The 13,204-nt window shown below is 41.3% G+C and overlaps 1 protein-coding gene across 1 annotated transcript in view; it reads left to right on the top strand.

The window, feature by feature from the left end:
* The first annotated feature begins 216 nt into the window (after nucleotides 1–216).
* Dr (muscle segmentation homeobox protein Drop) overlaps nucleotides 217–13,204 on the top strand; it is a 34,891-nt gene continuing 21,903 nt past the window's right edge. The window contains exon 1 of the mRNA XM_019052880.2: nucleotides 217–1,617. Within this exon, the coding sequence (XP_018908425.2) occupies nucleotides 795–1,617 (823 nt within the window). The 5' untranslated portion in view covers nucleotides 217–794. The remainder of the gene's footprint in view (nucleotides 1,618–13,204) is intronic.

The following is a 13,204-nucleotide window of genomic DNA, read 5'->3' as shown; positions in this document are numbered from 1 at the left end:
GAGGAAAAGGGGATGGGAGCGCGCGGAGGGACGAAAAGTATCAGCGAGGATTAAGTCAAATTAAAAGGTACTATGACAGAATATTATAAAGTTAAATAAAACTGCTCGGTGGGGCGGTAAAAAAGACGGAGCTCCATCCCCCCTCTCGGGCCTCCCTCCAGGAGCGCCGTGGCTCCGCCCCGCGGGGGGCGGAGCCGGGAGCCGCTTCGCTGATCGCGACACCCTACTCCGATCAGTCAGTAAAAGCCCGCTGCCGTTCTCCTCGTGCGCCGCGTCCACTCGTTCCTTTCAAAACAACATTGATAACTTATCACAGTGTTCCGTGTTTCGGCGCCCCGATTTTCGAAAAAATTAACCGTACCCTCATTTTTCGAGATTTGAACTTTACTCGATTTTAAACGCGTACGTGTGCGGGTATTCGGAATCATATACAATCCGTTCCTTGAGAGTTTGTTTTGGTTTCAAGTGCGGCAGAAAATCAACCCCGGATCTCAGTTCTCTATCGAGGGCAGTTTTGTGAAATTTACTTGATTGCCAAATCATTGCCTAGTGTTTCTGAAGTAGACTGGGTCTATACTTTATGCCATTGGTAGTTTGACATCACTTCTACTAGTGCGCGACTATTTAAGTGTTCGAAATTTGCTCCTCGGAATCCTGACTTTTCCTTCGTGTTTCTTGTGCTGAAGTGCAGTTTCTTTCCTTCCGGTCTTTCCACCATGACGTATCGGCGTCAACCGAGTTCGTTCAATGGCTCCTAGATTTTCCGTGGCCCCCAAATCGCTCCCCGATTCCACATGCTAGCACCCTCCAAGCCCGAAGCAGTTAGTATGACCGTGTTAAACCTAAACCAACGTCTGAACCAGAGTTTCCAGCCGCCGATGAAACCCAAAGACATGGACGAGCCGGAACCTAAGTCGGAAGAACTGCGGAACTCGGACCTCCTCCGCAACTCGGACCTCCTTCGCAGCTCCCGCAAGTCGGGCGGCCTCAACAACAACGGCTCCGGCAGCCCCAACTCCCGCTCCGGCATCAGCTTCAGCGTCGACTCCCTTCTCGCCGACACGAGGCCGAAGAAACTCGACTCGGAAAACGAACGGCTCGAGGACCTGCGCTCCCGTTTGTATCTAGATAACTTGAAGGAGCCACGCTCACCCTCGAGGTCGTACCTAGACAATTTGAAGGGTCCGCAATCGCCCTCGAGAACGAGGCTCTCGCCGATGGGGTCGGAGGAGGACCTCAAGGCGGAGGACGGCGAGGACATCGACATGGAGTCCGGCCTGGAAGACGAGGACGAGGGTAGCTTGGTCGACGTGGAAGCCCTGAGGGACGAATCCCTGCGGAACTCGGCCAACTCGCCGGAGGACAATTCCAGGGGCTCCTCGCCGGCGGGGCTCCACTCCTTCCAGCCGGGCTCCAATTCGGCCAACCTCATGGCCGCGGCCAGGCTCATGTTCGGGCCCCACTCGACGACCCCCATCAGGCCGACCCCCTACAATTCCGCCCTGGCCGTCGCCGCCGCGGCCTACGCCGGCGTCCACCAGCACCCCTCATGGCCTGGCCACTACCCCGGATCTCAGATGTTCTCCGGATTTGGATCGGCGCTTGCCGGGTCTCCAGGTAAGACATCACTCAATTATGGCACACTGGAAAAAAAAGAATCTTAAATTTGCCGCCAAGAAGTATTTCTTCTTAAATCAAGAATTTTGCTGGTTAATATAAGCTACTTTTTTGCTTAACCCAAGCATTATTTTTCTTGAATCAAGAAAAAGTCAGCTTAAAGCAAGATAAAGAAAATTCTTGGCGGCAAATTCAAGAATTATCATGCTTGATCCAAGCTACTTTTTTGTTCAGTGCAGCTAAATTATTTCCCTAGCACACACTGAAAAAAAAAACACATTGGATCTAGAGTCCAGACTCTTGAAAACATTGACAAGAAAAAGGACTCTTGATTCAATCAGATTTAAGCTTAAATCAAAAGGAAATCCGCTGAAATCAGGAGGCTTGGTTCTTGATTTAAGCTTAAATCTGATTGAATCTAGAGTGTTTTTACTTGTTGATGTTTTTAAGAGTCTGGACTCTAGATCCAATGTGTTTTTTCCCCAGTGCAAATAGAACATCATCATTATGTTCAAATGAGCTGCAGAAGTTCGAAAAGATCACGCGGAGAAAAAGAGGTAGGGGTTAAGCGCCACCTTGGTTATGGAGCTTAAAATTGTGATAGTACCACAGTAAATAAGGTGACTAACCCAACTGTCGCGCCACTACCACAATTAATTAAAAAATGTCCATCTCATCCAACAAAATGGGGTGGTACCACATATTTAGGTAAACACCGGTACCTCTTATTACCCCCGAAATCTTCTGCGATCATTACGACCATGCATGATATACCGGACTATGATACGACCCGTTGCACTTTATTTACCCGGCGCTCTCTCATTCTGACCCGTGAATTCGGATGAGGAAAAAAGACTGGAAAATCTGGCAACAATGTCTGCATAATAATAGAGGTTATTTTTGTACTTCTAGAGATCATTTGAACAGGATGATAATGTGTTATTTCTACTGCAGCTCTTCATCCAAAAATTACACTGAGAAAAATATGTATGTGTGTTCTCATGTTACTTCCGGCTGATATGTTAAGGGAAAGATGAGTCCACCAAAATTTCGTGTTGATTCCGGTACAGTTTACATCAAATTTAAAATCGAGCAAGTATCCCAAAGTAGCCGTAAGCTTCGGTAACTTCGTGTTTAACTTCCTGGATTTGGGTTATTTTTTCTCTCAGTGTAGCCGTTCCTCAGACGATAGAATAACGTTACTGCGTTCATAGGTTGCAAAATAATGAGATATCATACATAAACGAGTCTTTTGTTTACAAGACTGTGACTTGGCAATTTCTGTCCGAAAGCGTACTAATTTTTTTCGTCTAATCGGATGAAAAATCAGTGAAAATTTCAGTAAGAAACGGCCGTTGGTTTCCTACTAATTATGAAATCATCGATTGGCGACTTCGCAAGTTTGAATTGTAGTTTTGGTCTTTTGCCTAGGAGGCAAAAAACGGACAAGCCGTAAAGAAAAATCATACTATTAACTGAGATTGGCGCTGAACAAAAAAAAAACTGTTACCATCAGATTTTCCTTTTAGTGCGTGCACTGTTTACCAATAGGTAAAAAAGGGACGTACTTGAGTCGAAGAAAACGTTTAATGATCCACCCCTCTATTTGCGTTTATATAAAAAGAAAACTTTCAATTGTTCAGGACGCTACATATTATTTGCACATATTAGATTTCGTGCAAGAGAGAATATACCTTTAGACAAGATCAAAAAAATCCATACATTGACTTTTGGAAACTAAACTATTTGATGCAAAAATAACATGTCAAATAGAGTAGAGATACATTTATCGGAGTATTCTTTCGAATCCTACGCGAAAGATTGGGTATAGAATATTCACACGCTTTTTTATTTGATTATGTAGATATCAGCAGTGAAAAAGAAAAAATGCTATCTGCATACTGCAATTATGTTCTCAGTAGATGTTTTCTGATGCATGTCATAATTCATAATTATAATTCAAAAAAGTCTATCAACTGGGTGATATTCGGAGTAAATCTCTGGTGCGGTAAAGATTCTTACATATTTCTTACAAGCGAACGAAAACAGATGTGAATAAAATGAAAATAAATTCGCTCTTGGGGGTTCTTCTCATTCAATCGAAGAACGGGCTCGGTTTATCATTGACGTATGGACTATGTCCTCTGAAAATGTTTAATGTCGCAGTAAAATTAGCTGTTATAAATTTTCTTTCCTTTACTTCGCTAAGTGAACTAAATTTGATGAATGGTACTACCCCATTTTTTTTCGATTGAGCAGTCCTTGAGCAAGTATCTTAAAAACATCAAAGACTTCAAGAGATCTTTGAGGGGAAGACGCTCTCTTTGGGTAAAGAACTCATGGTAAACATTCATAGTATAGTTTAGTTTATACAAGTGATTCAACCTTGTTTACAATTCGCGCGCACGAAAAAGAAACCGAATCAAACGAGTTCACTTTACAGAATTGCCTTATACTTTAAAAATACAAGTAATTATGTGAGATGTAATTATGTGAGTAATGCAATGGTAGGATATTTCTGAGGTTACATTTTACGCCCGAGTCCGTTCTAGCTTTTTGGTAGATGAACTTGTTCTCTTCCATTCTTCCTCTGCATGCATGTTGTGCCATTCATTTTTAAAATTCTCAGGAGCCATTGAATAATATTTTTCTCCAACTTTTGGCTTTAATTAACATGAGTAATAAAATAATTAAAAATGTAATGCTCTTGGCATTTATCAGCTACTATTCTTCTCATGTTCATTCAATAGGGAAAACGAGTTGATGAGTACGAAAATAACCAAAAAGTATATGAGCCGTGTCAGTAATGACTTATGATATGTAATTGCGAAGCTTCTGGCTTGAACATTTTTCTTGATGTACAAAAACTGATGGGCGAGAATGACTGTATTTTCGTGTTTTCTTCACCTAGCGAAACATGATTATTCAACGAATGATGGGGAAAATAATTACTACATTTAAAATCGAAAATAATCGTCATTTAAACGTCATTCGGTGCGCTTCGTCTTTAAATTATCTCATAAATACTGACGATCACAAAATGTTCATAACCTTTGAACACTGCGTGGTCAGATTCTAGTATGCCTCATCTCAAACCAATGCTGAGTTTTCCTACGTTTTGAAGAACGGTTATGGGACGAGGCAAAGACCTGATGGTCTTGCTTTCGTCATTTACAACCAAAGTTCATTCAATTAAAGAGTAGAGATAGATACCGGCGGCGGACTGGTAACTACGCAGTGCGATTCAATCTTCAATTGTAAGCATGTTTACAAAATTGTAACCTCAGGACGGTGATACTTGTAAATTAATTACGCAAATCGCCTCGGAAAGGTTACATCTGTGATCACGTCGTGTGTTCTTCAGTTTAAAAACTAATGAGATAAGATAAAAGCATCCTTAGACTGTGGGGTAGGTGAAAGCTCCGAGCGATAATAAAATCATAAACTCTAATTAATAATGAGTTAATCGCTGCCGCAGCCGATAAATCTAATTAATAAAACAGCTACGTCGTACGATTAAATTGTTTGTAGACTTTTTTCTAATTATAATGATGATTTTTGACCTGAATCAAACTTGGTTTTTACGTCGGAGTGACCCTGAAGATAAGGGATTCTACTTTCCTTTTTTCCGATGAATCGCATCACGCTCTTGATGAGTGATCTTGTATGATGATTCTCGACTATTTTAGGTTCGAGTCATAGTTTTTTCTCCGTCATCATTTTTCGAGGAAAGGATGAATTGAGCTGCTATAATTAATTAGTCCGATAATTATGTTTTGGTGATAAGCAAACTGCAAATTGTGCTCTGTGCAAAAGAGGTTGCGGAGAAGGTTAAGAAGATAATCACCTTCGGGTTTTCAGACTTTAGCAGGTTAATGTAATTGAGTGGCATCCATAAACTTTGATTCAAACTTCCGCGAATTTGCTTTGTTCAACGGCGTCTCAGATCATCCAAGTGCGAATATAAGGGCATTACGTTAAAACTGAATGAAAAGTGTGGTTAAAATCTATCACAGTAGGGGACAAAAATTATTCTGAATAGATATTAATTCATAATTAAGTAATTCTACCGATTGAATGTTCCGCTGATTTTCTAAATATTGAGAAATAAATGTATCCGATATAATTACGTGGCTGCAACCATGAGTGCGATTTACATTAGACGAGATCATTTCTTCTTTAATGCATATTCCATATAATTACAAAGTTACTTTTAGTTGTAAAAATATTTCATTCGGAACCTGTTTACATATGTTTTGCACCCCCAAACCTTCGTAAAACATTGAATCAGTGAAAAAGGGACTTACGGCGAGGTCAATTTAAATCAACAATACTTCACGGAATGAAGAAATAAATATTGCACGTCTTTTACTCAAATAAATTTTTGCGACAGAACTCGAAATTTTGAGAAATCAGTTGAATTTACTTCGAAATTTGCAAGAGATTGTGTTGAAAGATTTGGAGCAAATTTCTTTGCGTTGCCAATTACAGTTAGGGTGCACCGTCAAATTTCATCGTCCACATTTCCAAAGTCCATCTCATATCAGTAGTTCAATAAAGGATTATGACAGCAACATTTTCCTTTATTTTGAGATATCAAGAGCAAACTGCCCTGCGGTCCCTTATTTGCTGCATGATATATAATAATAAGATAAAACCTGAGATGCATGCAAGAGTAGCTGAGAAAGTATACAAAAAGAAAACGCAGTGTATCATGATGCCATTGAATTAAAGGGTTGGACTAAGGTCCCTTATCCTGTGAACAGTCACTTTTTGCACAGCCATACTTACGACTCAGCGGGCTAATTATTGAAATTGATGGACATAGCAACAGACACGGATGATAAACTGAGAATAAAACGATCCTATTGGTGGAAGCGGGTGGCTGCAATGGACAAAGGAAGTGTAAGTAAGACTAACGAACGGCAACCCAGAGACCCTACAGTACTCCATCGTTTTCTCGCGTAGTCAATAACAACCACCCGTTCCAACCAATACGATCGCTCCATATACTCCCTATATTTTCTTTGTCTATCAATTCCAATGATCAGCCGGCTGGTTTATACTCTGAGAAAAATTATCACTACCACAAAAAAGTTTTTGGAAAAGAGTATAGGCCCACTACGTAATATCAGTATCCAAGCAACAATTATCTTTGGTACGCTAATCATTTTTAGTTGTGACGAGGGAAAGAGTTCAGATATTTTCACCTCGCTACTACAAAAAATGATAATCAATTAATTGTTGAGGGAATGAAATTTTACCAAGGGTTCACACGTATTGATTCTTTCCTGTGACGAAGACGATTTAGTTTTTTCTTCTGTTCGATCTGAATCCATAACTTTTTGGCCCGAATCACTGGAGCAAAAAACACATTGAATCTACCAAACTCTTAAAAACATCGACAAGAAAAAATTCTCTTGATTCAATCAGATTTTAGCTTAAATCAAGAACCAAGCCTCTTAATTTGAGCGGATTTCCTTTTGATTTAAGCTTAAATCTGATTGAATCAAGAGTATTTTTTCTTGTCTATGTTTTCAAGAGTCTGGACTCTAGATCCAATGGTTTTTTTTTCCAGTGTAATGAAAATTACTTTAGGTTCACACGTATTTCTTCTCTTCTGTGACGAAGACGATATTCCTCATTCTTTTGTTGGATCTGAATCGATGACTTTTAGGCCCGAAGTTGTGGGCCCCGGTCCACTGCGAAGACACTGATGGTCGACTGAATTTATTCCGGCATAAAATACCGCGAGTCTGTATTTGGTGAAGCGTCGTCGTGGGCCGGGCCGTCGGCTGATGGCTGTCCGACTCCGGCCAGAATTTGTCCACGGCGACCGACCGACCGACGGCGACGAGTGGCGGGGGGCGGGGAGGGGGGGGGGGGGCGGGGAGGGGAGGGGGGCGGGGAGGGGAGGGGGGCGGGGAGGGGAGGGGGGCGGGCCTCCGCGGTGTCCGATTCGTCGCGCTCCGTTATCGCGCCCTGCCTCGTCGCCGCGCCGCGTCGGGGCAATTAAAGCCAATAAATCAAGTCCCACGCGAAAAAAGAGAAGAGGCAGACGAAACGACGGACGCGGATCCCGCAGCAAATCAAATTAAAATTCATAAATTAGCCGCGCGCCGGAGCACTGCGCACGCGCGCGGCTCCTGCCCGCCGCAACGTGGACTCGAGAGACCACGTTCTGGATCAGCGTGCTCTCTTCGCGGATGTAGCGATCGACGAGGTACGATCCTTGAACGGATGTTTTTAGTGGCCCACACAAAGCGCCTTCAAAATGGCGAGTATGCAACCCGCACATCGGCTGTGCTCGAATAGTTATTGCGTAAGATCTTTGTATGTTCTGTGATTACTCTGAGGGACGTTCCCGGTGGGCATCGAAATAGTGTCGAAATTTGGTCGAAGTGGTGAATATGCAACACTGAAAAAAAACACATTGGATCTAGAGTCCAGACTCTTGAAAACATTGACAAAAAAAATACTCTTGATTCAATCAGATTTGTACTTAAATCAAAAGGAAATCAGCTCAAATTCAGAGGCTTGGTTCTTAATTTAAGCAAAAATCCAATTGAATCAAGAGTATTTTTTCTTGTCGATGATTTCAAAAGTGTGGACTCTGGATCCTATGTGTTTTATTTTCCAGTGGATCCTTGAACGGATGTTTCTAGTGGCTCACACAAATCGCCCTCAAAATGGCGAGTATGTGACCCGCACATCAGCTAGGCTCGAATAGCTGACATCCTTACATGTCTGGTCTATTCCTCGGGGATGTTTTTGGTGGACATCGAAATAACGTTGAAATTAGGTCGAAGTGGTGAATATGTAACCTCCAATGACGGGTTTGCTCCGATATTTATCGATCAGGATCTAGATAATCTTTCAGAAGCTTATTTCGAAGGGGAAGATAAATTCGGGCAATTTGGTGTTATTTTAATTTACTAACCACGAATACCACGAAGCAGTAACGAATGTGGTAGATAGGGCGTAGCCCGATTCCGTCCCGAGTCCGATTCCGTCCCGAAATTAAAACCAGATTCCGATTCCGTCCCGGAAAAATAATTTCTAAATACAAGCGGCAACATCGCAGCAATTTAAATGGTAGCACAATAGAAGAATTAGGAAGTGATAAAAGAAACTCACCATGCGATTACGTCGAGAACCAGCTTCTGAGCAAAAATGTTGAGAAGTGTAAACTGATCGGGTGTAAAGAGCCCGATGCGTCAAACGGTAAAATAAATAAATAAATAAAAATGGAAATATTACAGAAACATGTTAGGCGTATTTTTATGAAGAGTTTGGTGATGCTCGCTTGTATGGCCTTCATTTTTTTCAAAGTCTTAGATTGCAGAGTGGCCTCAGATTTATTCGCAGAGTTGATTTAAATTTTGGAATCTTACTGCTTTACGTTTCACACTGATATGCTACCATTCAAATTGCTGCGATGTTGCCGCTTGTATTTAGAAATTATTTTTCCGGGACGGAATCGGAATCTGGTTTTAATTTCGGGACGGAATCGGACTCGGGACGGAATCGGGCGATCCCGGGTAGGGAATGATAAATTTCTTCGCTTTGATTCGCAAAATCTCTGAACGCACAATCATCACTGAAAGTCAGCTGAAGTGGACCCCGTGTGATATTGATGAGCGCTTGACAATGAACGCCGAAAATGCACGGCATCGACGACTAAGCACACAACTTTGTATTGCGGACGGCTGCACCTCATTCATCGCTGCACGGACCACGCTGCGCCGCGCCATCCACGCCTGTGTTCTGTGACAAGTTGATGTAAATACAGCCCGGTGGCCGTTGGGCATGGCCGCTATATTGTTCGGGCCGACTATGAGCTGATTCTCTGCGAGCCGCCGCGCCGCCACTATTTATTGCGTATTTGCCGACGACGCCATCGCCAAATTCACGCAAAATGTAGGATTTGATTTCAATCAGAGAGTCAGACCATGCTTTGGCGAAGGCTTCCGATTCTATGTTGGTTATGGAGGTAATTTTCTGGCTAGAGGGACGGTGGAATTTAACATTGGAACACCTTCATACCATCAATTGGACTGAGTTAAGCAGAAAGGAACCAACCCACATTTTGGGAAAAATTCAGTTATGAGTGGTTTTGAACTCAACCACTGATCTACCATCTATCGCCAAAAATTCAAAGTTTTTGTTGGAGCAAATTTTGCCGAAATTGAACTTGAAGTTTATATTTTGCATTGTGTCTTATGCAGGAGCCAAACTTTAAACCTCTTTTTCTCGGTTCGATCCCGATGTGGCTTGGTTTCTTTCTGTTTAACTCCGTCCAATTAAAAAAGTCTGCTGAAATGTTGTTAGTAACTTTGCCAAAAATACTGCCGTGCAACGTAAAAACGCCGTAAACGCCACTTCACATTTTTCGGAAACAATGTATCATAGCAGGAAAACTTGTGTACCACGGGACAATGTTTTTTACAGAATTCCTTTGCAAATACTATCAAAAACTTAACCTGAAAATTTGAGGTGCATGGGTAAAACGGTTGATATTTTATGAAGTGTTAAGTTCCAAAAAACGAGGGATAATCTTGATGGATTTACGGCGTTCTTGCTTAGCACGGCAAAATAAGTAACAATAAGTAAGTTAAAAGAGAAAAGACGGGTTTATTTAGTTGCGACAGGGCTTTTTCCTTTTCCTTTCTTTCGATTCACCTGTTTTTCAAAAAAGATCAATAGGAGTAATACGGTTTGTAACATTGCGGTTGCTGCAATGCGGACTTTTTACAATTGAAACCCTCTCAGCTTTGCGTTTACCAAAAAACCTCTCTAAAGATCGCAGTTAAATTCATGCATTACTGATGAAATAGTTGCGGTTTCAGGGATTTTGAACATTGATCAGACAGTCGTTTAGCTCACTGTCGAGGGAAGAACACAGGTTTATAAAAATGGAACGGGAGGGGAGATCTCAAAGGAAATTTGAAATTTTCCTGAGGAGCTACTTTTACTCTGGTGCCTCCGAAATTTCACATATTCCTCTCCGAGGAACGTAAAATGTATCGTTCAGAAATCTGACTTGAAAACACAAGCGTTATAAAATAACAGTTTGTATATTAATTGAACCAACTTGCAGAGCACACCCGGAACTTTGTTTCAGTCTTTCCGGCACTGAGCAGTAACACTTATGATTTCTCGGGTTTCGAATAAGCCTTGACTGAAATCAGTTTTTCAATCTGGCTACGCCATACGTGAAGCTAGGACCAATGGCGTCGAGTAGGAGAGGGTGCAGGGTGCAGCGGCTTGGGCTCCTTAAGGATCCAGCTTATTAGCGCGGACACAACAATGCACGGCCTGCATCCTATTGCGCTGTTGACAAATTGGCGCTTACATTTGTCAGTCCTCTCCGAATTTCATGGGAAACGAGACTTACATTTGATACTTGGCGACAACGATTTGAAATGAGTTGGTTGGGAATATTAGGCATACAAAGGAATCGGATTTATGGGAAAGTGGATTTGTAAAGCTCATAAATTTATGGGGTATTAAACTGGTTGCTTAAGGGGAGTCGAACAGCGATTTTCGAAAAAATAATAGAATTCCATTTTTTGGGCTCATTTTTTTCTTTGCTCCTATTTTTTTTGTATACTTTAACGTAGGCGTTTTCAAAAATATTGGTTAATTTTCAGGCCTCTTTGAATGCTAATTTGAATTAATACTTCATGTGAATATATTTAGAAAATATGTCAGAAATCGAATTCCTAAGATAAAAAAAAACCCTGAGGGAAAGTGTTTTGGAAAATGTAAGAAATAAAAAATAAATTAAAAAGAAAAAAAAAAACAAAAAAAGACACAGAAGAGAGCTTGAGAAAAAGCACATTGACCATATATAATTTAACATTCCTGGGCATAGAATGTCGGACTCCTCTCTAAATTGTGAATAAAACTGTCTGGTGGATTCTAGGGTGGACCCTCGTTAACACTTAAAGCTATAAGCACGAATAACTTCACTATTACCTCAGAAAGACAGCTAAAATGAATTTCAACTGAAGTTCGACAGAACTGTATTAACTTCTAACATAAAAATAAAATAAGAAAGGAGCAAGAAATCCCTTAATACACTATTTATCATAGCAAAATCATAAATTTTATACATCGGGAATAAATCCAAGTGCAGGACTACTGAGTGCAAAAACTATGAAGTACGAGAAGTTTTTCAGACCGTCAGAAAAAAAGCCACAGTGCGAAGTAACCATCCCACTATGCCGCAAATCGCCAACGCATTAACATAGAAATTGTTACCGTATTTCCTTACTGATTTTCCAGAATACATACACAGGTGTAAGAGGAGGCCGGCTTTCCATATACTTCGGCGCATGCGGAGCCCCGATTCACGGCAAGGATCGGCTTTCCTTTATGAATGGGCATTTCTAATTGGTTTTTGTGAATTATTGCTGTGATCTTGATTTATGCGTCTCAACAGTCCATTGCGGGCCCGCGCGCGCTCCTGCGATAACTTTGTTTCGACTTGGACGCGCCGGGGAGTCATGCAACACGCCGCGCAGAGCCCCCGCCTCTCCACGCACCACGCTCCTGTTGTAGTGTTGTCCCTTCTGCTGGAGCATGCCATCAGTCTCATTAGCGAGATTCATGAGTCAACTCCAATATAGTTGACGCGCAGACCAAAACACCGACGTGGATTGCTTTTCCGTGCAGTACCACACGGAGAAAAATCTATGGCTTCATAAACCTCACTGAAAAAAGAGTAGCTTGGGTCAAGCATGATAATTCTTGAATTTGCCCCCAAGAATTTTCTTTATCTTGTTTTAAGCTGACTTTTTCTTGATTCAAGAAAAATAATGCTTGGGTTAAGCAAAAAAGTAGCTTATATTAACCAGCAAAATTCTTGATTTAAGAAGAAATACTTCTTGGCGGAAAATGTAAGATTCTTTTTTTTCCAGTGCTGGTTCATATAGGATACCACTAATAGTCGTAAATGAACAAATGATTCTCTGTCTGTGAACCATACTAGGTTATCTCGTACCACACTAAGGTATCGATACCATCACTAAGGTATCGATACCATCACTAAGGTATATGTGATAGTATTATACGTTGCCTTTATTTACTTGTAGTGGTGTTGCATATGAACCACTAATTGGTTTACAAGCCATAGCTTTTTCTCAGTGCAGCGTAATATCCATAATATTGACGACGCTTCTTCCGCAGCACTGACCTAACGGAAAAAGCTTCCTTCATCGTCAGTAATTCGCTGAGATTGCATACAGGTAAATCTAAGGTTTATGGTTTTGCGCACAGCTGTGGAGCATTTCAAAACATAGCTGATTATGAATTTTATTCGAGGTTTACGTAGTGGTAACAATCAGATACACAGGAAGAAGTTACAAGTTCCGGGAGTATTTGAACCGATTAGAAATAAAGCATCCACAAAACAAAATTAATAGTAGGATTGATAAAAAGTAATTTATCGCGTCCTGGATTTATTTAAACGGCCACAGCAAGTAAAAAAATTCAGGAAAATCAAAAAGCCGTGGTGACAAAGAGATCGAAATCAAGAAGAAAGCGTACGTTTTCGGTGTGACTTAGACTCACGGGTGGGCCC

This window comes from Bemisia tabaci, chromosome 4 (genome assembly GCF_918797505.1).
Source record: "Bemisia tabaci chromosome 4, PGI_BMITA_v3".
In the NCBI taxonomy this organism is placed as follows: domain Eukaryota; kingdom Metazoa; phylum Arthropoda; class Insecta; order Hemiptera; family Aleyrodidae; genus Bemisia; species Bemisia tabaci.
This window is presented reverse-complemented; position numbering and strand designations above follow the sequence as displayed.